At 37.8% G+C, this 27,773-nt stretch overlaps 1 protein-coding gene across 3 annotated transcripts; it reads left to right on the top strand.

Moving 5' to 3' along the window:
• Positions 1-1,135: 1,135 nt before the first annotated feature.
• Positions 1,136-27,607, top strand: LOC113045745 (AP-2 complex subunit alpha-2-like). Of its 3 annotated transcripts, XM_026206364.1 has the most exons (22): positions 1,136-1,891; positions 9,071-9,282; positions 11,837-12,030; positions 13,868-13,997; positions 14,139-14,240; positions 14,874-15,133; positions 15,366-15,534; positions 15,664-15,801; positions 15,878-16,060; positions 16,172-16,269; positions 16,465-16,696; positions 16,786-16,971; positions 18,140-18,273; positions 18,663-18,725; positions 19,147-19,218; positions 21,627-21,709; positions 22,510-22,599; positions 22,720-22,843; positions 22,927-23,043; positions 23,141-23,210; positions 25,068-25,202; positions 25,691-27,607. In XM_026206364.1, the coding sequence occupies exons 1-22, from the start codon at positions 1,825-1,827 to the stop codon at positions 25,766-25,768; spliced, it is 2,937 nt and encodes a 978-aa protein (XP_026062149.1). In that variant the 5' UTR covers positions 1,136-1,824; the 3' UTR covers positions 25,769-27,607. The 3 variants fall into 3 exon arrangements, with proteins under 3 accessions (XP_026062149.1, XP_026062160.1, XP_026062167.1); XM_026206375.1 differs by lacking the exon at positions 18,663-18,725 and having other exon boundaries at positions 1,137-1,891; XM_026206382.1 differs by lacking the exons at positions 18,663-18,725; positions 19,147-19,218 and having other exon boundaries at positions 1,137-1,891.
• Positions 27,608-27,773: the final 166 nt, after the last annotated feature.

Raw genomic sequence — 27,773 nt, 5'->3', positions numbered from 1 at the left:
CATGCACAGAAAGAAGACATAAGTTTTATTCTCTCTGTTGCTGCCGTAGCCATGTCGTGGAGACTCTGTGTTTCACTGTGAAAGTGAAGCTACTTTGTTTGGCCTTCCAAAAGAGTACACAAATAAATCAGTGGTTAAGCTGTATTTACAACACTGTTCCAGAACCGTTCAAACCAAATATTCAGATGTGTGCTGCACATTTTAAGGAGGATGAGGGCTGTTTCCTGTGAGAGTAGCCTACAATGCCGGTGTCTGTTTCTATTAAGTCGGACAGTTACAACTTTTGCAAGGGCACTCGCTTCTGACAGTGAAGTGTAACTGTTAGAGCTTGTTGTTTGTAGTTTCTCCGATCACAAATGCATACATGATTTTATGTTTACACAGCGCGATACAAAATGCAACAAGTAAAAAGACAGTATAAGTCATTATTTTCCCACTGAATGCAACAAGTGCCTCGTTTGTACATTAGTTTTGTCACTCTTGGACACAGCATCACAGTATGGTGAGGGCCGTAACATTTCACAAAACCGATATGTGGCATCTTACGGTATTACTGTGTAAGATGACCTCTTAGCTAGCACAAGGTAAAAAAACAAGGTAAAATCTCAGCTGTCATTTTATTTTGTAGAATATATAAAATACATATGACAGCATCTTTCAGAAATCATTGAAAGAGCTGATGTGATGGGCTTGGCATCTATACAGGGTTTTTCCATATACGCTCCAGCTTCTTTGTGGCAATTCATAGTGTTTTGGAAAATGGATGCTGGAAGTAAAAGGTGTAATAATGTTTTTTAATGTTTTTATTATACATTTTAAATGTTTTTATTATAAATTGGTTTATCCCCTTCACAAAATCAATAACAAACTATTTCAATAATCAGCTTTAAAAGTGAAAAACCAGTCGTCAGATTTAATTAGTGTAATTTACAACCTCTCTTTTTGCAACTTATCACCATTCCCACATACTTGCCCTTTGATACTTTCAACAGTCTTGTCTTCAAGCCAATTAAAATGGTCATTAAATGTAACTGACGTACGAACGGACAAATGGTGTACTGGATGACAGGGACAGAAGCGCAACTAGCCAATCAGATTAGGAGAAGCTCGCTGAAGGCGGGACATATGGGGAGGAAGCGCTGGCGCGAGCTCATTGCCCGTTCTGTCACGAGCTCCGTCCGGGTACAGCGACCGAACGAAAAGTCTCGTACAGTATTGACGGCTAATTATAGCACACAGCGATCTTTTCCTTGAGAAAAAGGTCTGTTAGATTAGTTCGTCAGCAAGCAGGATTCCCCGTTGTCCGATCGCGGTCATTTGGGTGATGTATTCTAACATTTGATAGAGCTAGCCAGCTCGCTAGCTGTTTGGCTAGCTTGCCGTGCGTGTTTCAAAGTCAGAGATCTATCAATTGTTATTTTAACACCATCGACATATAGGCGCATAATCTTAAATTAAAAGCAACACGGTGGCTTGTTTTTTAATTAGTCAGTACCGCAACGGAAGCGCGTGCCTTTCCATAGTTTTCCCATTGACTTGATTTCACGGGATTGAATGAATTAGCCAACGGAAACCGTAGTCTCTCTCTCACTAACTGCATTCACTTATTTTCTTTATAAACACCCGCAGCTACATTTCTGTGTGCTTTAAGAGCGCTAACAGTTTAACTCAGGACTAAATTCGCGGTTTAAGTGTGAGTTAACTTTAGCCCGCTAGCTCGGTTCAGTTGAACTCAAACCGCCGCCTGTTTAATTTGCACCTCTGAACATCTGAAAGTCATTTGTTTCGTGTTGAAGCCGACTTGAAGAGAAAAAGCGAGCAAACATGCCGGCTGTGTCGAAGGGAGACGGGATGCGAGGATTAGCTGTGTTCATCTCGGACATCAGAAACTGTAAGTGTCCCTGTCACACTCAAACACAGCTACACTGAACTCTTCCTATATACGCCCTAAACTGGATCAAATGGCTTCTGGTTTGCTCCGTGATGCTTTTTCATCCAGAATTATAGACGAGTGGCTCTTGGCCGATCACCCGGGCCCGTTAGCTTTAGCTCCGGTGATGGAGAGATGCTTTATCGTCAGAGAGCCCGCTAGGCCGCCACCGAAAACCGTGTGTTTCACTGCAGATGGTGTATCCAGCATGTCTTGTCTTGTCTATTTTGGTCTCGTCACCTTGACTAGTTGGATAGCGGTTGATATCGCTGCTCGCCCAGAGGATTCAGTTCAGATGTGTTTTTCACGATAATCCAGTTATCAAGTAGTCGCCTTGAGCTCAGCTTTATAGGAGGGTCATCTGCTTTCGATGTTTCTGTAATTTTCTGCTGCTGCTTTTGTACCTCTAATTTTACCTCTTGAATCTTAAAAGGCTTTTTTTGTTGTAAGTTCCTATAGTAATTTTGTGGTTTTTTAAAGAATGGCTGCAAATAAGGTGAACTTTTTTATCCTCACCTTCTGTTAAAAACCTGGCACCACATACACAGTTATATATATATATATATATATATATATATATATATATATATATATATATATATATATATATGTATGTATGTATGTATGTATGTATGTGTGTGTGTGTGTGTGCCTCTCAATAAATAATTATTTCAGTAATTCAACTCATTGTGAAACTCATTTATTAAATAAATTCAATGCACATAGACTGAAGTACCGTAGTTTAAGTCTTTGGTTCTTTTCATTGTGATAATGTTGGCTCACATTTAACAGAAACCCACCAATTCACTATCTCAACAAATTAGAATACTTCATAAGACCAATAAAAAAAACATTGTTGGCCTTCTGGAAAGTATGTTAATTTACTGTATATGTACTCAATACTTGGTTGGGGCTTCTTTTGGTTCAATTACAGCCTCGTTTTGACATGGCATGGAGGTGATCAGTTTGTGGCACTGCTGAGGTGGTATGAAGCCCAGGTTTCTTTGACAGTGGCCTTCAGCTCATCTGCATTTTTTGGTCTCTTGTTTCTCATTTTCCTCTTCACAATAGCCCATAGATTCTCTATGGGGTTCAGGTCTGGTGAGTTTGCTGACCAGTCAAGCACACAAACACCATGGTAATTAACCAACTTTTGGTGCTTTTGGCAGTATGGGTAGGTGCCAAATCCAGCTGGAAAATGAAATAAGCATCTTCAAAAAGCTGGTCAGCAGAAGGAAGCATGGAGTGCTCCAAAATTTATTTGGTTTTGAAAAAAACACAATAGACCAACACCAGCAGATGACATTGCACCCCAAATCATCACAGACTGTGGAAACCGAACACTGGACTTCAAGCAACTTGGGCTATGAGCTTCTCCACCCTTCCTCTAGACTCTTGGACTTTGGTTTCCAAATGAAATACAAAATTTGCTCTCATCTGAAAAGAGCACTTTGGACCACTGGGCAACAGTCCAGTTCTTCTTCTCCTTAGACCAGGTTAAGCATCTTACCTGGGCTAAGGAGACGTTGTCTTTGGTTCAGGAGTGGCTTAACAAGGGGAATACGACAAGCCAAATTCCTTGACACGTCTGCATGCCTTGACCCCAGCCTCAATCCATTCTTTGTGATGTTCATTCAAATTCTTGAATAAATTTTGCTTGACAATCCTCATAAGGCTGCGGTTCTCTCTGTTCTTTTTTTTCACACTTTTTCCTTCCACTCAACTTTCTGTTAACATGCTTCGATACAGCACTCTGTCAGATTCTTTGACAATGAATGTTTGTGGCTCCTTGTGAAGAGTGTCAGTGATTGTCTTCTGGACAACTGTCAGATCAGCAGTCTTTCCCATGATTGTGTAGCCTAGTGAACCAAACTGAGAGACCTATTGTAGTCTCAGGAAACCTTTGCAGGTGTTTTGAGTAGGGATGCACGATCATGATTTTTCATGGCCGATTCCGATGCCGATTTTCTTTTTCTTTTTTACAACCAAACTGGCCGGTTCCGATACAGATTTCCGATTTTTTTTTTTTTTTTTTTTTTTTTTTTTTAATCTTTAAGCAAAAAATAAGAAAGAAGTGTGCATAAACAAGATCTTTATTTGGTATTTTATAGGCCAAACTGGCTTTTGGCTATTGAAAACAATAAGTGTAACCATCTGAAATTAATGGCAGTAACTGCACAGTAAGTAGCCTACGTTCAATACAAACATAGATGGTACAGACATCAGCATTTAGCTTTAGTTTTTGAATTGGGTTGAAACGACATAGAACTGGCCTTAGATGAAAAGATTAACTTAGGGATGCACGATATTGGATTTTGGCCGATATTCGATATGCCGATATTTTCAAAATAATTTTGGCCGATGCCGATACCGATATCGATATATATACAAATATATACTGATATATTTAAACTTTAATTTTACTGAAGAGAAATCCATGTATCTCTTCTGTACTGATTCTACCATAAATGTATTATTTTACAAATGTAGACTGACATTCACATCTGAAAAACAGGTCAATTATTTCACTTGGAGAATATCGGTTTGGCTCATCGGCAGAAATATTCATATCGGCCGATACCGATAATGGTCATTTTGAGCTTTTATCGGCCGATACCGATATTGTGCCGATATTATCGTGCATCCCTAACTTTAATCATGTGAAATTAAAGTCAACACCTGCATAGTTCTACAATCCAAACAACACCATAAACACACATTCAATAAGATGTTTCTTAATCAGCATTCAGTATTTTAGTTTTTAAATTTGGTTTTAAATTAAAAAAGGTCTTCACCAGTGAGACTAAATAGAAGTATGCTATATAAATACATTATTCCAAATTTTTAAAATGAAATAATGTTGGTGTGAATAAAACAAAGATGTTTCGTTCTTCCAATAAAAAAAAAAAAATTAAGGTAATGATTCACATCTATGTTTTTTTTACTTGAGCCAATGAAAAATAAATAAATATTGTCTCAAGTAAAAAAAAATATAGATGTGAATCAGTACCCTTAATTTTTTTTAATTCGACTAATGAGACTTTTTCAGTGTGCTACAGCAGGTGATTTAAAAAAAAAAAATTAAGTCAATGTAATTTTAAGGTAAAATAAAAAATAATCATCCTATACAGAACTGACTTTTACTTCTGGCTTTTCAAACGTGTTTCAAACAGCTTAGTCTGTTTCATTTCTCATCCAACACGTGAGAAGTTGAGATGAACTGTCTCCGCTTGTGCAGTGCGCAGACAGGTACTTCAATGAGCGCAGGAAAGGGACTCTTATTTTGTGCAGTCAGCAGTTCGCTTCCTGCTGTGCCAGTGCTGAACGGCTGTCCGTGTCCTTTCTGTCCACAGCTTTTGAAATACTTCCACACAAATGACATAACGAATGATTACAATGTAATTCCAGAAAAATCGGCCAAAAAAAATACCAAAAATGTATGTTCAGATTTATGGTCAACCGGTGCATCCCTAGTTTTGAGTTGATTAGCTGATTGGCATGGCACCATATTCTAATTTGTTGAGAAAGTGAATTGGTGGCTTTTTGTTAAATTTGAGCCAAAATCATCACAATTAATGGAACCAAAGACTAAAACCACTTCAGTCTGTGTGCATTGAGTTGATTTAATACACAAGTTTCACAATTTTAGTTGAATTGCTGAAATGAAGTTTTCTACAACATCCTAAATTATTGAGATTCACCTGTATATGTAAATATATGGCATTTCTTATGCAGGTATATATGAGCAAGTAAAATAATATGTCCACACTTTAATTTAGGTCCTCATGTTTAAAAATGGTCGGCTTCTGTACTAAAACTTTTGATACACAATTAAGAGTCATAGTGCATGTGTTTATGGAGATGATGTGCTGAGTAGGGGTGTAAATCAGATGTTTTATCCCAATGCGATCTGACATTAATTCCCTTTCAGCAATGTGATGCTTGCCAGTACTTCAAAACATGCCGTGATATTATTTGATTAGATTCAGGGGCCTGTGATCAATAGTACAATGTTATGTGCCTATATTACATAAACAGTTACATGTTTATTAATTTAAAAATGCTAAAAAAGACTAACATATATAATTTAACTCTGAATATATATCTGAAATATTTTTTTTTAAGTGATAAAGAAAAAACAAATCAGTCACACACAAGATCATCAATCGTCTAATGACAGTTCTACAGATAATGAGATAAGTAATGACAACAGTGCAGAGATTCTTTCAGTCCTCTGTGCTCTCTAAAATGTGCAAAATTAGTAATAGGACATACACAACAAAATGTGTATAAATTACGAAAAATACAACTTAAAGTTGTTAGAACTTATCAGGTATTTGATGACACCTCAGTGGCAATTTGGCATTACTGTCAAATATCTTGTATGTTTTAAAATATAAATATTATTTTTTTTGTCATATCAAATTGAGCGTGAATTTCTTGAATTTTCTTCTATTCTGTTGATTTGTTTGAGTGTTAGCAATGATTGGTGTTAGCCACTATTGAAATCGGATTGCATGTTACTGCAAGCTTTCATACAGAAAAGCCAACCATTAAACAGCTTGAACTTTAAGTTGGTTAACATCTACACTTACATAAATTGTAGGAATAATGTTGACCCATGTTGTTTGCTGCTATGTCAAGTTTCTTTGGTGGAGGGAGAGTATGATTCAGTCTTTCATTGCTGCCACAATTGCAACATTAGTGGGTCTGTTGCAATTATTATAAAACTGGTGGTCACTGCAAATTACATTTGGATGCATTCATCAAAAAGTGGATTCATTAGTGTCCTATTAGAATCATTAAAGCTGCAACACCAGTAAAAGCATGTCTGCATGGGCAAAGTTAGTTTGACTAACGTATGACTCTACTGGATGATAATATTCTCAAAAACACTAAATTCTCAGACACTAAATTGCACCAAAATATAATAGTACTTATTTGCCAAGCTGTTCAACATAAGTCTTTTTTCTTTTAACATTTGGTTTTATTTTCCTTCTAGCATTATCTCATGTGTCAGCAGTTACAAGGATTTCATCAGTTTCCTTCTTGAAAAGTGCTTGTGCAAAGCAGAGTGAATATTTATCTGTTGTACATGGGTAACGCTGGAGAAAATAAGAAATCTGATGGTTTGCCCAAGGGTGATTGATGAAGTGAGCATTAGAAATGGTATGACCTCCTAAAGGTTTTGTGGTGTAGTGGCGGTGAATGATAGAAAACATTAAATAATGAGCTGTACGATATTTTGGTGGATTTTGTATATGTAGTGGCAAGAACATGCAAGTGTGAAAATTAGGGATGTATTTTGCCAGACTATGAAAACTTGAATATTTCCAAGGGCTTTATCCTGTTTAACCCCAACCCCCCCAAAAATGTATTGCTATTTCCTGTCGTCTTTCCTGGTTTCCCATCCTCTTCATTTAACATCTGCTCCTTTGACCCTCCTTTTATTTCATTCTCAATGCACCAACTCTCATAATATCAAAAATAACTGTTGCTGGTGTATTTCAAAATCTACCAGCCTATGTTTTTACCAGCCACTTTCTTTTTAAAAAACAACAAGGTGTAACTGCATGTGAAAATTAATACTACAAGATCTACAATAATTAAGCAGTTTATTTAATCTCAAGTCGCAATGAAATACTTATAGGTTTTGAAACAGCCGACTCTTACTGAAGCAGCTCATTCTCTCAACTCCGTAGCCCAACCGGATGATACACTACACTGAACTTTTTTAATGCACGGAATTTTTACGACATTTTAAACCATTTTCATACGCATTTATAATGTTTATTATTACTGAATTAACCAGTATTTGTATGTGTAAGTGTTGTTTTTTGTTTTTTGTTTTTTTTTGTGGTTGAGGGAACACGTGGGGAAAAGTCCCCTGTTCAACACTGTATCACTGAAAGAAATCTCGGCTCGCACACTTTTTAAGAATAATTTGATTCCTATTAATAAAAACTATAAAACTTACTAAGGATTGATGAGCTGCTGGATTCATGAATATTAATCCGTATTTTTTTTGAGCGTTCACTCGAACTGATTTGCTGAAATCAAAACAGGGACGATAATAGGTGAGCGCCAGCCAATGAGATTGCCGTTCGCGCATTAACTCCACCCACTACTGGAAAACCCAGCTGTTAAAAAGCTGAAGTCTTCCATAGGAACGCCATTATTTTGACAGGAAAATACAACAAATAATATTGTTTAAATGTAGCACGTATATCCTCTCTCTCTCTCTCTCTCTCTCTCTCTCTCTCTCTTTCCTTATGTGAGTGTGAGAAAGCTCCTTAACACTAGAGTTTACGGTACATTATACAGGTGCGTTGTGAATCCATTGAGGAAAAAAACACAGATCGTCTGACGGAAAGTCAGCTGAGTGTTCGCGAGTGAAAATATCTGTGCTAAACTTAGCCTCCAACTAACACACTGGCAAGTAAAGTCAGAGAATTTATTAGCCATTGGCTAATATTAGACATCATTTAGTAGCCAGAAGGAAGCTTTAGTCGCATATGAGAGTGCTTTACTCGCAATGTAGAGGGTTGACTTACTAGCCACAGAGCTAACTTCTGAAAAAGTACTTGAAGACTGGAAATAAAATTTACCCGCCACGGTGCCCAGTAGGTGAAGCGAGTTAACCCGCCACAACACAAAATCACCGCATTTGGCTGGTGGCCGGTGCTAATTTCCATCCCTGTCAACAATCACACCACATAACTGTGGCCAAAGGTTTTTTACTTTTCTTTTTTTTTTCCAGATTCCTGATTTTGATCTTATTATGAACATCCTTGATACTCATTTATAGATTTTTAAAGATGATATAAGCATTTTGATTTATAACTTTAAATACAGTTTTATACAAGAATAATTGAATGTGAAATGAAAATAATGGCATGGAAAGTGCATATTCTTCATGCCTAAAGAGGTCACAGCTCAGTTATACTGTCTAAGCTGTACTATGGTAAATGCAAATGCTAGCTATGTCCATTTGAGGCAAGATATCAACAGCAGTCAGGCATTTTGTCAGCTTGTGTTGTTTCCTGATAGGTTCAGATCACCCAGTGATAACCAATTGTTCTGAAGTGGTATTTGAAATCCTGTTGTCTGAGGCTCCCTGTGTTTCGTTTCTCTCTTCAGGTAAGAGTAAGGAGGCCGAGATCAAACGCATAAATAAAGAGTTGGCCAACATCCGCTCAAAATTTAAAGGAGACAAGGCTTTGGATGGATACAGCAAGAAAAAGTATGTGTGCAAGCTGCTCTTCATCTTCCTTTTGGGCCATGACATTGACTTCGGCCACATGGAGGCTGTCAACCTGCTCAGCTCCAACAAGTACACTGAGAAACAGATTGTGAGTGGAACCATCTCAAATATCCTACTGTGTGTGGATGTGTGGATTAAATTCTAGGAGTAGTGTTGTTTTAAGGTGTTTTGAAATGTCTTTTTATTTTGGAATTGAACCACTGTTGACTTTTATGAGTGAGTGTGTGCAAGCATGTATTTTTCTGGTAAGTTATTGCACACTTTACTGCCACTCACAGGCAGATTAGTTACAATGTTTTTGGCCAGTGAAGTGGACCAAAGGTTCAAGGAAATGATGCAAAATATGACAACTGTACAGGAAATAGTTGCATATCAGGATAATTAGGTACAGTAGTGCAGTAGTGTCTGAATTCATTCATTCATTTATTTATCCTGGCATTCATGTGGCAATCACACTCACAATACATTTACTGGTAAATAAGTCAAAGTGTGCAGTTTCGAACACTGCATATACAAGAAAATATAATAGTTTGCAATGCCTCTTACATGCTTGTTTCCTGACACTCCTCATGAGTTCAGCGCCATGGCAAGATATCAGCAAAAACTAAATGTTTTCAGTTTTCTCTTTTTTTTTTCTTTCAATGAGAGATACTCTCTTCTGTCTGCATATAGACATGTAAGAGATTACTCATGCAAATGATATGCAGGATATTGACTACATTACACTGTTTTGAACAAACAGATCCAGTGTGCAGTGTTAACCGCTTCTGAGGTGTAGCTACCAATATAAACTCCTCAAAGTTTGGGGAGTAAAAAAAAAATATATATATATATATTTAGTAAGGATGCATTCAGTTCATCGAAAGTGACAGTGAAGATATTTATAATGTTTAATCTTTAGAACATTCTATTCATCAAAGAATCCTGAAAAAAAAAAAAAAAAACTGGTTTCCACAAAAATATTTAGCAGCATAGCTGTTTTCAACATTGATTATAAATGTTTCTAAAGCAAAGGGGGGTGTTTTAGAATGATTCTTGAAGAATCTGAAGTAATGGATGCTGAAAATTCAGCTTTGTCTTCACAGGAATACTTTTCTTTTTACATTGCAATCAATGATGTTTCGCAATATTATTGCATTTTTGATCAAATAAATGCAACTTAGTTGATGATAAAGAGACTTATTTCAAAAACATTTTTACAAAGCTTACCGACCCCAAACTACATTTGAACAGTAGTGTAACAAAAGTATCTGAATTGTATTACTCTGCAGTTTTAACCTTGTAGCTAGTGAGAGTGAGCAACAGATGTGCTTTTAGCTTGTCAAAGAGGCTCAGTGGCACTCCATGCCATGTAGACCTACCATGAGGTCTAATTATCTCCTGCTGATCTAACAGCCACGCAGCGCTTCACAGGGCAACACTGACAGAAGCAGGGCCCAATCTGGGCAATCTGAACATGTTTCGGTACAAAAAGAACAACAAACTGAGGGCCATTTTGAGTCAGCTTATCTTTTTGTTTTAAAGGAAAAGCATTAAAATAACATTTACAATGCAAACTAAACGGCAACATGTGTTGTCACTAAACTCCACATGGCCTTAGCATCTGTTCTTGGATAATGCTGCACATGGCAAAATGAAGGACATTTACATAGCACTGATAATTTGTGGAAGGGTTGTAGAGCACACCAAGTCATGCATCTTGTTAGCCTTTGTTAAAGACCTTTTCACTGCAAGTCATTCTAGTATAATGCTGAAGAATGAGGTGATGTCATCATGTTTTGACCTACTCCTCCCATACGGGTCAAATACATTCAATGCAATATTCAGTTTCCTGTGAGCCCAGGCCAAAAACTCAGTTTCTTCACTCAAATAGAATACCAGTTTCCTTATACCTCTAAACCTTACCGATTTCTGTGACTCTCTAAAATGAGACTTATAAGCACATCAAATAGATTCCAAACCTCATTTAGGTCACTGAATGGCCACTGCTCTTCTGATACGTGATGTACTGAGTCTTGGATGCTGAATTTAGCTGCAGAAGGTTATTTTATTATTATTATTATTATTAATTTATTTTTAAATACAATTACACCAACAAACAAACAGACTAATAAGCAAAAGGTACTATAATTTATAATGTAGGTACCGATACATGGCAGAGAAAGAAAAATGAAAAGAAAACGTAACGGGCAATCAGAGAAAATTGAAGAGTGAAGATTGTATTCTTGATAAATTCAGTGAACTGTAATAATGGAGTTTCAATACACTGAATAGAGTGAATGACTGAATTTTGCTAACTGATTGTAGAATTCAGATGATTCTGATCGTCTTGCAAAAGACCCATTCCTCCAAACCTCCAGCACGCACAACATCATGATGCAGTGAGGGTGGAAATGAAGCAATTCTAGAGAGCTTCAACCCTTGCAGCAGTGAGGGAGGCACATTAGCTCAGCGAGGGAGAAAAGCTCTCTCTCGTGGTTTAGTGCTTATCCACAGAGCTTGCAGGGCTGCCGCTCTGAGCCTGTTTGAAGATGACAGTTCTTCAGTGATGCTGTCTTCATTTCAGCTTTAGTCTGTGTGCAGAACATAAAGCATATCCATTAGCTTTCTTTTGAATGCTTCTTTTTTTGTCTGTGCTCCAGGGATATCTGTTCATCTCTGTGCTGGTGAACAGTAACAGTGAACTGATCAGGCTGATTAACAATGCCATCAAGAATGACCTGTCCAGCCGAAACCCCACCTTCATGTGTCTGGCTCTGCACTGCATCGCCAACGTGGGCAGCAGAGAGATGGCCGAGGCCTTCGCTGGAGAGATTCCTCGCATCCTTGTGGCTGGGTGAGCAACTTTGGGTTGGAAGGATTGAGTGAGAGGGATTTAGATTGAAGGACCTTGCATGAGGGAAAAAAGAGGATTAATAAAAAGTGTGTATTTGTGTGGTGTCACATGTAAGAAAAGTGAAACGCTTTCTTGTGTTCAGTTTTAGAGATTTGTTTTTTTGGTTTTTTTTGACCGTTATAGCCTACACTTTTTTTTTTTTTTTTTTTTTTTTTTTTTTTTTTAATAAGGCAAGACAATACAGGCAAAACCCATTGTTTTTTCAGACACTGGTCAATTTTGAGGATTTTTCCGGTAACACTTTGCTGCTTAATTAATAGTTAGTATGGTAGTTAAGTTATTGGGTGGATTAAGGGATCTAAAATATGTTCATGTAGAATAAGGCTTTAATATGTGCTTTTATAAGTACTAATAAACAGCCATTATGATAGTAATATGTATGTAAATAAGCAATTAATAGAATTGGTTCTTTAAATAAAGTGTTACCATTTGTCCTATTTTGCTTCCATAACTTGTTTTCTCTTAAACTAGTGGAAATAAAACAGCCAAAATACACATTTAATTATCTATTTATACACAAACACACACACACACTAGATCTGTGCAATTGAAGCCGAAACTGAAATAAGTTTTGATTTCAGTTTCGGCTTCCAGCAAATATGAAAATGCATTAATCAAGATAAAAAGATTATTGTGCCCCATTCCACCCCTCGAGCAGTGCAGTTTCACTCTTCATAAAAGCCCAATATCACGTGCAAATCAGTAAAATTGTGTAATGTGACTCACAAAATGGGCTTAATTTGTTCGATTTATTTGTTTTTAAAATCAGTGTGCATGCGCTCAGACATGGAACAAAACTGACAAGTGAAGTGAATTTTTAGCTAAGGTGTGTGCCTAAACCGCCAAATACACACAGGGATGTTTCGAAATGCAGCACTTGGTGATTATTCATGTAAATCCTCATCAACTATGTCTTAAGTGAACATAAAAAGGTGAGAATGAAAATACGTGTGTAACATTAAATTGGATCTGTGAGGCTCTTAAAGTAACAACAGGTAATATTCCTTCTGCCGTCTGTGTGCTTAATAAATCAAACAACAAAATACAAAGAGAAAATTTCTGGTTCCTTACTGAAGTACTTTTGTAGCTTTAATAAGACACAAAGCAAGTTTAAATCTTACAGTGAAGAATATATATTTGATTATTCAATTTCTGTAGTAGACTGTTAGCTGAATACTTAACTTAAATCACTGAATTCATTTATATAATTTTTTCTGTTGTAGTTGACCTTTACTTTTTGTTTTAGTTGTATTACTGGGTTTATTTTTCAATACTTTGAGGATTGTTATTTTATTAGTTTTTTTACTTGTATAAGTTGCCCTAGTGTTCTGCTGTGTTATTGAGAATTGTGAAATTTCACTGGTACTTACTTCAAATGTATATTTGACATATCTTTTAAATGAATCACTTCCATAATTTTTTGATCATATGACCCACTCACAATAACGTTAAATAACTGTGATTACAGTATTGACCAAAATAATAGTGATTAGGATTTTTCCCATTCTCACACACATTTTTTTTCTTAAAATTATGGTGCAAATGTATTTTTTTTCTGGTTGTTGACAATATTTTCTCATTAATGGAGGGATTAAAATGATATCTAAAATCCCCATAAAAGCTTGTATGTCAGCAAAATGAAAATTTTGTACCTGGCTTTATCCAATTTGTACTGTGATTTAACCAGCTGGGGAGAGTATGGTGATGTATATTGGTTAAGATTTGTACCTTATTCACATGCTATAGATAACTAATGTAGTTCCTATTGTAATGGCAGGGACACTATGGACAGTGTGAAACAGTCAGCTGCTCTCTGTCTCCTGCGTTTGTATAAGACCTCCCCAGACCTGGTGCTCATGGGAGAATGGACCTCTAGAGTGGTGCACCTGCTCAATGACCAGCACATGGTGAGTCTAGCACATAGGAAACCATCACCTCATGATGTTCATATGATGTGTGTAAAATGTACTCTTTTATAGATCAACATGGTTTTGTGGTTATTGCATTTTAAAAGGCTTCTTTCTGATTTCTGATTTTTGTTTTCTCAGGGTGTGGTCACTGCTGCGATCTCCCTGATCACCTGTCTCAGCCAGAAGAACCCTGATGAGTTCAAGACCTGTGTGTCACTTGCTGTGTCACGACTCAGCAGGGTGAGTGTGTGTTTATATGAGCCGATTAAACCAGAGTTTCCTGAATAGGTTGCAGTCTTTTTGGGCTTTGTGAGATTGATGAGAATGACAATTGTTTTTATGAATGAATGCATGCATGCAACTTTCTGTTCAACAAAGAATCCTGAAAAAACGAAAACATTAAGCAGCACAATTAAACATTGATACTAAGAAATGGTTCTTGAGCCGTAAATCTACATATTTGACTGATTTCTGAAGGATCGTGCGACACTGAAGTCTAGAGGAATAAAATATTAAAATCTATATTTTTTTCAAATGCTAATAATATTTCACAATATTACTGTTTTATTATATTTTGATCAGATATATCATTGTATCCTTGGTGTGTATTTAAGTTAAATGTGTAATGTTAATTCTATGTCAAACGAATAGCAAATAACAATATAAATATTTCATAGATTAACATTTCAAATTTGTTGAGTTAATTTTATGTAGTTGGTTCATCCTGCCATCTTTCATAGTTTTCTTTATTTGTCATGTTTATCACTAAAAAACACATGACAATAATTTTATGAAATGTTCAATTCTTTGCAGCCCCTAATTCATGTGTTCTTCTCTTTTATTTATTCATGTATTTATTTTTTCCATTCTCAGATCGTGTCTTCAGCTTCCACTGACCTGCAGGACTACACCTACTACTTCGTTCCTGCTCCGTGGTTGTCCTGCAAGCTGCTGCGACTCCTGCAGTGCTACCCACCGCCTGAGGACGGCGCCGTGAAGGGACGACTGGTGGAGTGTCTCGAAACCATCCTCAACAAAGCCCAAGAGCCACCCAAATCCAAGAAGGTTCAGCACTCCAATGCCAAGAATGCCATCCTCTTTGAAGCCATTTCTCTTATCATCCACTATGACAGGTTCAAGTAGTCTCCATTTCTTTTGCCCCCCATAGAAAGTTTACAAACAACTAAAAACACAGCTAATTTTAGGAATAATTTTCGTACGTATGGATTCATGAGTGATTTACATAAAAATGTATTGTTCTTGCGTTTTAAAAAAATTGATTGCTTTGTTTAAATGATCTGAAATGATGTTTTGATGGTTTAATCTGTTGTATTTAATCTCTCTTCATGGCCCGATTCTCAACAGTGAGCCGAATCTTCTTGTGCGGGCATGCAACCAGCTGGGCCAGTTCTTACAGCATAGAGAGACCAACCTGCGCTACTTGGCCCTGGAAAGCATGTGCACCCTTGCCAGCTCTGAGTTTTCCCATGAGGCAGTTAAAACGCACATAGAGACAGTCATCAATGCCCTGAAGGTAAGTGGATAGATTCTGCATTCTTACAAAACAAGATCTCTTTTATTTTTCAGCAATAAAAACTTTTTTTATTATTATTGTTCATGGACACGGTTTACAACAGTTTAATTCTATTTCTTCCGCTGGCAGACTGAGAGGGATGTCAGCGTGCGTCAGAGAGCTGCTGACCTCCTCTATGCCATGTGTGACCGCAGCAATTCCAAGCAGATTGTCGCAGAGATGCTGAGCTACCTGGAGACAGCCGACTACTCCATCAGAGAGGAAATGGTACGTCTCTCTTCATCTCTTCCATGTCTCTTCAGCCACAGCTCATTGTTTTAATGTGTGACTCCTGTGTCTGTAGGTACTGAAGGTGGCCGTCCTGGCAGAGAAATATGCAGTAGACTACTCCTGGTACGTGGATACCATTCTGAACCTAATCCGCATTGCTGGGGATTACGTCAGTGAGGAAGTGTGGTACCGTGTCATCCAGATCGTCATCAACCGTGACGATGTGCAGGGATATGCAGCCAAGACAGTCTTTGAGGTAAATGACACCAGATGCTCAAATTGTCACTTCTTGTACACATTCAGAAAATGTATTTCCGCCATCATTATGACACTTCATGTTTCCTGCTCTGTTGTTTTTTTCTCACAGGCTTTGCAGGCTCCAGCTTGTCATGAGAACATGGTAAAGGTTGGAGGCTACATCCTGGGCGAGTTTGGTAACCTTATTGCTGGTGATCCTCGTTCCAGGTGAGTTATTTAGCCACTCATATCAGCGTGTTCTGACATCACACTTTGGATGTGATTTTATCTTACTCTGCTGTACTAATGATGTCCTCTTTTTCTTTTCTTTTTTTTCACTTTCTATTTCCTTCATCTTTGCTGTAATCTAAAATTCATCAAATTGTTCCCATTCAACCCACCTCTGTTCTTCCGTCTCACTAGTCCTTTGGTTCAGTTTAACCTTCTCCACTCGAAGTTTCACCTGTGTTCAGTCCCCACGCGTGCCCTGCTGCTTTCGGCCTATATTAAGTTCATTAATCTGTTCCCGGAGACAAAGAGCACCATTCAGGAAGTGCTGCGCTCTGACAGCCAGATCAGGAACAGTGATGTTGAACTGCAGCAGAGAGCTGTGGAGTATCTCAAACTGTCCTCCATCGCCAGCACCGATGTCCTGGTGAGATCGCACTCTTTTTCACACACTTTGTTGCTTTGTGTCGCACCATTTATTTGCATGACCATCTGTGTCACTGTGTGTAACTGTAGGCCACAGTGCTTGAGGAGATGCCTCCATTCCCAGAGAGAGAGTCGTCCATCCTGGCCAAGCTGAAAAAGAAGAAAGGACCAGGAGCCGTGTCTGTGAATGAGCTAGAGGAGGGAAAGAGAGAGGGAGGAGAACTCAATGGAGGGGGAGAAAGAGGAGACAGCTCTGCCATCGCTGGATCTAATGCTGTGAGAGAGACAAACAAATATGGAGAACACTGCTTTGAAATTTTTATAACTGCGCTACAGTTAAAAAGTCAGGGGTCAGGGTTTGTATTCATTGAAGAATCCTGAAAAAAATTATCAGCAAATCATCTTATTAGATTGATTTCTGAAGGATCATGTGACACTGAACACTGAATTATCCAGCTTTTCCATCACAGGGATGAGATGTTTTAAAATATTTTAAAATAGGAAAGTTATTGTGGTAATATTTCATAATAATACTTGTTTTGACTGCATTTATGATCAAATGAATGCAGCCTTGGTTAGCATAACAGACTTCTTACCAAACATTAAAAAAATCTTACTGACCCCAAACTTTTGAATGGTAGAGTATAGCAAGACTTTTGCCACAAATATTGCATCTGGTCCAGTTTGCAGCTTATGCTTGTCAAGAACAACCCAATTAAGACAAAAAAGGTCTGTATAATATTAAAGGGATAGTTCACCTACAAATGTATCATTTAACCTTGTGGTGTTCCAAACCTGTATGAATTTCTTTCTTCTGTTGAACAAAAAAATCATATTTTCAATTAAATCGTTAACTAAACAGTTGCTAGTAGCAAAAATGATGACAGAATTTTCGTTTTTGGGTAAACCATCCCTTCAAAAGTGATAGGTAACATTTAGTTTTGTTCTTCTCATGTTTTTAGGATCAAGTTTATCTGTAATGGCTGATAGCACCACAATAGACCGGCATGATCAAAATATATGCCCACTCAAATAGAATAAGCACAGGCATTACTAAAAAAAACAATATATGGTTCTGTAGTTCCTCTAGTGTGACAAACATTGCCAACATTGCTCATAAGTGCTCATTTTATCAACCCAGACCGTTGTGGACATGACTTTATTTCTGGTCAGACTGGCTCATCAGATTGGAAATGCAGCAAGAAGCTCTTAATTATTTTTGTGATAATATGCATCAGATAGTCAATGTATGAAGTGTGTGCAGTCTGTGGGCTGAGACTAATACGTGGCAGACTTCAGCCGATGCAGCCATGCACACATTTGCATTGTCAGTAAATACAGAACAATCCCTAAGAAAACACCCACCCACGGCACACATCCTGATTCAAATACTTCAGTTTTTATTAAACCAAAACCCAATGTAAGAACACTCTCTTTCTTTTAGTCCACTCCGTCTCCGTCTGCTGATCTGCTGGGGCTCCGCACGGGTCCCCCTGTCACCGCCGCCGCTCCCAGCGCAGGCAGCTTATTGGTTGATGTTTTCTCAGAGGCTGGCGTCAATGATGATGGCTTCCTGAGGTAAATAAGGATCCAGTTCATAAGCATCCTGTTTTTAGCCCCTTGTGCATCTATTGCTTTAATTAACTGAAGTGAAGTGCACCAATATTTCAACATGTTCAGAACTTGTGTGAATAAATATATATTTACATGTCTGTCAGGCTTTCTGCTCTTCTGTCGGTTCACTTTCTATCACTCGTTCTTCTGGTCTTCCGTTTTTTTGTGTTGTGTAATCTTGTGTCCTTTATCTTGCCGAGTATGTGACTGTCTTTCTCTTTTCTTGCTTCTTTTTTCTCTTTCTCTTTCCCTCCCTTTTCCATCTCCCTCATTTTGGTGTGTGCGCGCACATTTGCGTGTATGCGTGAACACATGTCCGTCTCACGTCCTTGCTTTTCATTGGACGATGGCAGAGATCTGGAACCCCCCACTGAAAGCTCTGACTCCCTATTGGCTGAGGGTCCTGGTGACTCTGAGTAAGGGGCCAGTGGTAGACTACAGTGTCAATATGTTACAGCAAAACTTATTGACCGTCAAGTGTCATACATAAACGCTTAACTTTTTGATTCTTAATAGATGTTGTTGTTGTGTAAATGTTTTTTTCTGTTTGTGTCTGTGAAGTATTTTGTATTTGTGTGCTGTTTGAAGGTAATATGAATTGCTAACATTTTACTGGGCGCAGATGTAATGCCGGTACTAACCTCTGCCTTTGTCTTTTTCTCTCCTCTTTCTCCCTACCTACTTTGGCTACACTCTGCACTTTTTACTGGCTCACCACTTTCTAACATCTTTCTCTTTTAACCATCTGTGCCTTTTCACACTTACCACTTCTCACCCCTCTCTTCATCTCCTGGGGCCGCTCTCCTCTCTCTGCATCCTTCGCTTTCGGTCTCTCAGCTCTGCTCCCCCTTCTGTGGTCTCTGAAGATCCTGCTACTCCTCTGCCTGAGTCAAACGAACTGCTCAACAAGTAAGAGCTCACCTGCCCACCTCACTTCCTCCATTCAGTCACCCAACCATCACAAACAACCCACAGCCTTCTCTCATTTTATTTCCTCTTATGGTCTGTTGGAAGACAGAATGTAAATGTATTTAAAAATAACAAATTAATTAATTTATTTTTTACAATTTAATTATTATTTAAGTATGTAGTGTTGGAACTGCTAATTTTATATATATATATATATATATATGTGTGTGTGTGTGTGTGTGTGTGTAAATGTCAAGTATACACTAAAGGTCTGGGTGGATCAGTAAGATTTTTTACTTTTATTATAGTAATAAAAAGTGATTGAAAGATTTATAGTGTTAGAAAATATTTCTATTTCAAATGCTGTTCTTCTATGTACCTTCTGTTCATCAAAGAATGTTTTCAACAGCGATAGTAAGAACTTTTCTTGAGCATCAAATCAGCATATTTGAGTGATTTCTGAAGGAGCATGTGACAGTAAATACTGGATTAATGGCTGCTGAAAATGCTGTCACAGGTTTAATATAGGAATGCACTGATCCAATACTCCGTATCGGTGTTGACTCAGATGCTGCCATTTTCTGTCAGAGCGGGTATCACTCAGACGAGTTTTTGTGCACTCTATTCCAAATGTTACATTGGTTAATGTGAGGTACAGTTGAATATCATTAAATTCAAGCTGACCTAAACTCTTTTCTCTGCTACGGCTGTCAGTCATCCTCCATCCACTGCATGTCACGCTTGGTCAGTCAAGACGAGGAAACTCTCCCCATGATGATTCAGTGTTCTTATTATTATGCTTGATCTATAGATATAGATCAGGGGTTTTGCATTAAAGGGCTTTATTTTGCTGGAGTTTAGTGCCGTTTCTAAAGCATGTTACTTTCTACCGATTGTCTGTTAGATCACAGATCTACCTCTCTGTATCAGAGAGAGAGAGAGAAAACTTTATCAGAGCCTTTTGTAATATGTGAAATGAAAGATTATTTGTTAGCTTTCTTTTAAACTTTATTTTTCTGTCCCATCTTCCTGTCATATTACTATGCTATACATTTAAAAAAAAAAAAATTTTAAGAAATGTTATAGTTGTATATATATATATATATACACTTGTTTTTCACAAATGTATTTTACAACAATACAAAGAGCAGTTTGTAACATTTTACCAGATTTAGTCCTACACTAATTTACTTTTATTCCCAAGTGAATTATTTTTTTTTTTTTACTAAATGTTTAGATTATTTTTTTCATATTTTTTTTTTCTTTATAGTGAAGTTTTCTATATTTAGTAGATCACAAAACAGTGATGAGCAGGTCACACACAGAGGTATAGAAATTCTACATTGGTTTAAAAAAAGCCCTGCTAGTATCGGATCGTTATCAGTAAATTTTAGGTTCTGAAAAAAATGGTATGGGTGCATCCCTAGTTTAAACTAAATTTTTAAGACATAAGAATACAAAACAGTTATTTTAAATTGTAATATTTTGCTTTATTTTGACGAAATAAATGCAGGCTTGTTGCAGACTTCTTTCAGAAACATTAAAAACATCTTACAGTCTCCAAACTTTTGAATGGCTATATGAGTAGAATGTATTATTTAATGTTGGGAAAAGTTGTCTTATATTCTGTTCTGCAGACAGACCAGACTTATAATCTCTATTAATTATGGTGACCCAATAATGCTTTTAAATGCAAAAACGTCAGCAGCATGTTGACACTCACTCAAAATCTCTAGTCCAAGAAAACAATAGCCTATATCTGCTTGCACATTGTAGATACTTCTGTTAAATGCCCCAAATAAGCTTCATAGGGATATTTGTAGCATTTGTGCTAATCACTAGTTCGCAGCTCCAGTACTTATTTTTAATAATTTATGGCACTACATGATAAACAGCAGCCAGGAGCATTGAAGTGTGTGTGTGTGTGTGTGTGTGTGCATGCGTGTGTGTGCTTAGGCTCATATTACAGTCTCTTTTCTCTGTTGTCACTCTTTCAACACACACTCTCCTCTCAGTGTCTTATGCTGCATTCACGTGCTCCTCAGATGGTCCTGTTTCCTCAAGGCGAAGTCTTCTTCCAGTGTTGATTTGCATGGCTTTACTTGCCTGTTAGAGTTAATACTTCCTAAATTATTTGCTTAACTGAGTCCCTTAGCATGGACAGAAACTAACTTTATCTTTTACTAACACTGTTGGTAACTACCTGTTTTACTGATGGTCACAAACTACCATTAAAGATCAAATAAATAAAATGGAAGTGAGTTTTCCATGTGAGTTTGCCCAGTGGCTTTCTCATGTTCTTGATTTTTCTGACAACACGTGGACACACCATTACAAAACCAGTGCCATTCCTGGCTGTCCCCTGCGTGTTTGTCTTCCTCACACACACTCTTATCTCTTGCCCTCAGGTTTGTTTGCAAGAACAATGGAGTTCTGTTTGAGAATCAACTGCTACAGATTGGCATAAAGTCTGAATATCGTCAGAACCTGGGTGAGTCACAACATCTGCAAAATCATAATGACATCATCTGGAGGTCAGTGTCAGCAGACTTCTGGACTTTTTCTTCAAGTTTATTGTATTTTAACCAGGGTTTACGAGTGACCGTAGTATCAAGGTACACATTTAAACAGTTAAAACTTGAAAGGGATGTTACAGTGTTAATATTTGACTTGATAATCAGATTGCATGTGGCTTAAAGACAAGATGCCCCATTCTGGTGCCTACATCTAATTTATTTGACAAGTTATTTTATATAGATGGATAAATGCATATTTAATGCAGGTGTCTACTTTAATGTTTGAAATAACTTGTGAAAATACAATGTCAACATTTGGGTAAAATGTCCCATCATTTTAACCGATATATGTAAATATGAAACAACATAGTTATTCTGACCAGTAAAATATAAAAGAACGTGATCATGCTAAATTGTATTATTTTTTTGAATGATAAACATCTTGATTATAAATGGGTAAAACCTAGTGGTTTGAAGAATACTGGCAAAGATTAATAAAGATGTAAAATTACAGTGCACTGTGATCCTTATTTAATGTCATTTAATGATTCATGCCTGAAAATATTTTTTGATGTACAAGCTATTGTTACACTGAATGACGTTTTAGTGTCTTCTGCAAATCATGTTAAATTGTATGATGGTCATTATTTTTTGCTCCGCATAAAATAAACAGGATACATTCTGATGCACAGAGAAAATGAATAAACAAAATGTAACCTTTTGATGCTTAAACCCCTTCTCATCTTTGAGCTGTGTATGTGGTCTCTCGTCGCAGGACGGATGTATCTGTTCTATGGCAATAAGACATCCGTGCAGTTCATAACCTTCACGACTACAGTCACCTGTCCAGGAGAGCTACAATCTCATATCCTTCACATCCACACATGAAAACACATGATCATTCTTGCTTACACACATTGTGATTTTTGTCATGTGCATTATCAGAGTATGCTGGTTTGTTGTTTATCTCCTTAACTGGTCCCACAGCTCAATGTCCAGTCTAAAACAGTGGAGCCTCTCATAGAAGGAGGTGCTCAGGTGCAGCAGGTCATCAACATTGAGTGTCTGACTGACTTCAGTGAAGCACCACTCCTCAACATCAAGTTCAGGTAACAGATGCATGCATTTATACAGCTTATGACCATGAGTCAGCATACGCTCGGAGATTTACTTCACTGTTGTGTTGTTTCAGGTATGGTGGAGCTCTCCAGAATCTCACCCTCAAGCTGCCTGTTACCATAAACAAGTTCTTCCAGCCCACAGAGATGGCATCACACGACTTCTTTCAGCGCTGGAAACAGCTCAGCCTGTGAGTGTTTGTGTGTACACAGAAGACAAATTACTGTATACAAACATCACAAACTGTTCAATTGAGTGAGGAACATGTTAAATTCCCTTCTCACAAGGCCTCAGCAAGAAGCACAGAAGATCTTCAAGGCCAACCATGCCATGGACACCGAAGTGCTCAAAGCAAAGGTGGGACTACACAACTTTATACTGACTTTGTAATCTCATACTAGGCTTCTGTGTATTGCACAGTGTATACTGTACACTGGCTACTGTTTCTTTAATGGCAAGTAAAACAATAGGCATTTTCAGTCAGTAGTATGCAGAATTGTCACATGACATGATCCCATTTAATGTTTAATAGCATTTGTTTCAAAATTCAGTGATTATTTTCTAGTTTTATCTCTAAAAACAATTGTATGAAAATGTGTTCTCTTCAGATCAATAGAACGATGGGTCAAGAATAGATGATGGCTATATTAATTTACAGAGCACAGCATAAATGAGTACACCACCTCTAAAATGTAACCTCTAAAATGTAACACCTCTAAAATGTAACAAATTCAGCATTACTCTTTACTTAGAAGGCATGTTAGGTTCTTTGGAGATATAATGTTTCAACAAGCCTGCTTGATCAATTACCACAGAACAATGGCAAAATGATTCAGCAAAATAAGATTTTCTTATCAAAGTGATACAATTTTGTGTTGCAAAATTGAGTACACCCTCCTGAAAGTAAAAAAAAAAAAAAAAGTGTGTAGGTTTAAAGCTATTTTTGCTGAATGAGTGCTGAAGGTGTGAGGGAGCTGTGCTTTATCAATGCTGGCATGAATTCACACACTACTGTGTGATGTCTTACAATAACTTAAACCAGAAGGACAGTGAATATATTAATTCTCCCAAGATGAAAATCCTTCAGTGGACATGTATTTCACTCAGTCTTAACACTCTTGAGCAGCTGTGGGGGATTCTGTAGAGACTAACTCCTCATTAAAGACCAGAGCATTTAACGAGCTCGTCCAGGAGATAAACAGGACAGATGTGAAAATTTGTCAAACTTGCACACTCGGTGCTAAGAAGGGTCAGAGTAGTATACTTAAAGTTCTGGAGGGACATGCTAAGTACTAGAATATTATACATTTTCTGGGTGTACTCATTTCAAAATGGTCTAATTTATCTTACAGAAAAATAGTGGCATATATTTTGATGTTTTTATTAAGTATATGTTTAATACGTCTCAATATTGCCATCTTTCCATGAATTATATTAGTTATCATTAAGAAAATAGATCTTTTATATTTATTCAGAGGGGGTGTAATCATTTATGCTGTGCACTGTAGGTCCATTCTTCACAGGAATATGAGCAATCGAGTTCAGTGCATTGCATTGTAAGATACAGTTCCCAGAATATTTTGCACTATATGCTACACATTTTGGTGTTATCTGGTGTTATTCTCTTTTTGGCCAATGAATCACACTCAAAATATGAGTGTGGTGGGGCAGAGAGTGAGTTTGTGACCATAAATGAACAAATCTGTACAAAAAGAACTCAATGTTGATGAGAACTTCCTGCAGACTGGCTTGACTTAGTTTACCCACACAATTTTATTTGCCAGTGTGGGAGTTATTTGGATTCTGTAAAATGTCTCTCTTTCGTCTGTCATCTCTGACATGATTTTGTGTGACAGTAGTATCTACATACTGCATTAGTCTTTTTTTTCTGTTTTATCATAGGTGGCAACCAGTCTTAGGGTGCAATACAACTATGTTGCAATGTAAACCAGGTTATTTATGATATTATCATATGTGTGGAATTAACAGGATATTTCATTGTTTAAATATCACAGTAATCACTCATGCAGGTACATTGTGACATCCCTCTGCAGGAATAATAAGATTAGTAGGGGAGAACGTTACTTCAGTTATAGCCTTTCTGTTTAGAGGGCTGATGTCATTCCTGCAGAATTTATTTACAGACGAGTCCAGTTGATTTGATTCTCATCTTCTGTCTCTTTCATCTTTTCCCTTCACCCGTATGTTTAATAGTTACTGGGATTAGGCATGGCTCTCTTGGAGAATGTGGATCCGAACCCAGAGAACTTTGTGTGTGCTGGAGTGATCCAAACCAAGGCCCAGCAAGTGGGTTCTCTGCTGAGACTGGAGCCCAATGCACAAGCTCAGGTATGAACAGAGTTTTATGCTGATATGTATCCATTTTACACAATCAAAAAGAAAGGAAATCGACAAAGAAATGCCACCAAGTCCCTCCCTGGTGCTATGGAGCACAGACTTCTCTCCAAGTCAGTTTTATTGCATCTTACTGTTGTCTGTGTGTCTCTGTGCCTGCTGATGCAACTCAAGTCTGGGGAGCAGGTAACACATTCATCCTGCCACCCCTTTCAACTCAAACCACCTCCCATCCTCCCTCCCTCCCGCTCTTGTGATTCACTCCATGTCTGGTAGTAAAACCCAGTTGATCTGGCGTGACAGCAGCATCCTTCTCTTTGTATCTGTGGAGTTCCTTTTGTCCATCGTGCAAGTTTACATTTAGTCTCCCTGTATCGGCAGTAAGGATCAGACACGCATTCGGACAGCAGAATGTTCAAACAATTCTCAGTTGTTTTGTGTGTCCGTTTATATTTTGTAACCCTCTTTATTCTATCTCTCAGATGTACCGGTTAACCGTGCGCAGCAGTAAGGACACCGTCTCCAAACGTCTTTGTGAGCTGCTGGCAGAACAGTTCTAGAGAGTGAGCCGAGACTTAACAGCATCTAGAACCGACACCCAGACCAGCGTTCCTGAGAGACCCCAGAATAAAGATTCTATAAAACACATTCATCTATAAGGGAAAAAGTAACTGTCAGTCTCTGGCAGCCATATTACTGTCCTTCTGATAATGATTATTATTACTGTTATCATCATCAGCGCTGCCCTTTTTCTGTTTTTATCTGTGTTTACCTGTGTGTGAGCAATGGTGCGAAAGGAAGCGTGCATGGTTTTTTGTTTTTTGTTTTTCGTACATGTGTGAAAGAATCTTGGTGGTAGTTCTGTTCTCCATCCTGTCTGTTCAACGATCAACTCCTGTGCTTGTGTTGACAGCTTGTGTGTGTGTGTATGTTGTGGGTTGAGGGGGGAGGGAGAAAAGTAAAGCAAAAAGATGGAAGTGGAGCAAGTCTTCCCTCTCTCCTGTTTTATCCGCAAAATTTCATTCGCAAAAACTGCACATTAGCTGTTTCTTTGAAACATTCCCTATAAGACTATTAGAAGGACAAGAAAACACAATCTAAATACACTAACGCAATGGCACTTCCCTTAAAGAGGCCAGAATCACTAACCCCCATCGCTTTGTCTCTCGTTTTCCTCCTACACTGTTACATCCAGAGCCACTGGTGTACGTATAAAAAATATATATATATATTCCCCATGCATTTCCAGTTAAGCGCACGTACGTACATTCTTTCCAACGCAGAATTGGCCAGTGCAGTTTAAGAGGCTTTGAGAGGAAAGGCTTTTATAGTCCCCACCCCCTTTTTCCTATTCTTGTCCTAAGTATTCCGTACTAGTCCTGACCCCCATATCTGACAATGTTTAATAAAAAAAAAAAAAATCTCTATATATAAATATATATATATATAAACCATGTAAATGATTACCCCTTCATGGTTGCGTCTGTATGTCTCTTTCTTGTTTTTGATAGTGGTATATTGTCAGTGTGTTTGTATGCTTTCTTAAATGGTCTAATGTTTTGGCTCTTGTTTTGGACATTCCATTCTGTACTTCAAGTGAATGGGCATAACGTTTCAGGTTAGTCTACAGTGTTAAACGAACTGGGGAGGAACTAGAATCAGAAAGTTTCTGCACATGAAGAGTGCAACTGCTGTGGACCTTCATGTAAATGTCTTTCTTTTTTGTAATCTCATTTAAAAAAAAATCATCTGGAGGACACTGACAACATGTCACTCTTCCTGCACAGTTATTGACTGAAATGAATAGTAGATAGTGGTTACCTCATTACTAAATCCTTACATGACATCAACACACTATTAACTTTGAGTGGTGAGTGGCCACAGCTGGAGATCCATATTTTCTCTCGTGGCGATAAAACCTGGGAAAGCACTTAGTTCGTGAAAAGTGGTCACATGCACGCAGTTGTACACACATTTTTAGGCTTGGGGGACAGGGCCTTAGGGGGGAGCACTGGACCAAAGCAGCTGCCAACTTTCAGTCACGTACAGGGATCATAACGATTTTGGTCAGCAACGTTTGGTGAGCAAGTGTGTGGTGTTATTCTGTGTGATCCATGTAAAAAAATATAATGGAATTTATGCGACATTGTCATATTAGTTAAGCTGGGGGTCACGCTTCCCTCGGTGCAGTGATGCAGTACTGGGGACATCGTCATTGTAGTTGATTAGAGTCACAGTCATGGCGTGTGTGTGTGTTTCTGTGTGCGCGTGTGTCTATGCAGTATCCGCTAGCTAATGCAACCCCGGTGTATCGCTGTTCAACCTGTCAGATACCTGTGTTAGATTAAATTTACTCTGTGCTGAATAATGTGAAAGTAAAATTATGCCATATACTCAAACCAGGTGTTTTCTTTCTGTGTGTGTGTGTGTGAGTGTGTGGTAGGGGTGGGGACAGAGATGAGAGTGACAGTCAGACAGCTGAATCTCACACATAGACAAAGCACAAAATTGGTCTTTAACATTGAGCACAACACTGTACAGGCCGACTAAATCTTGAAGATGTAA

This window comes from Carassius auratus, chromosome 3, assembly GCF_003368295.1.
Source record: "Carassius auratus strain Wakin chromosome 3, ASM336829v1, whole genome shotgun sequence".
Classification (NCBI taxonomy): domain Eukaryota; kingdom Metazoa; phylum Chordata; class Actinopteri; order Cypriniformes; family Cyprinidae; genus Carassius; species Carassius auratus.
The sequence above is the reverse complement of the archived record's forward strand: the minus strand, read 5'-3'. Positions and strand labels throughout refer to the sequence as shown.

Coding starts and splice junctions, on each gene's coding strand:
- LOC113045745 (XM_026206364.1), top strand. CDS start 1,825: ATGCCGGCTGTGTCGAAGGGAGACGGGATGCGAGGATTAGCTGTGTTC. Junction 14,241..14,873: donor CTGTGTCACGACTCAGCAGG/GTGAGTGTGTGT, acceptor TTCCATTCTCAG/ATCGTGTCTTCAGCTTCCAC. Junction 18,726..19,146: donor GAGGGTCCTGGTGACTCTGA/GTAAGGGGCCAG, acceptor TCGGTCTCTCAG/CTCTGCTCCCCCTTCTGTGG.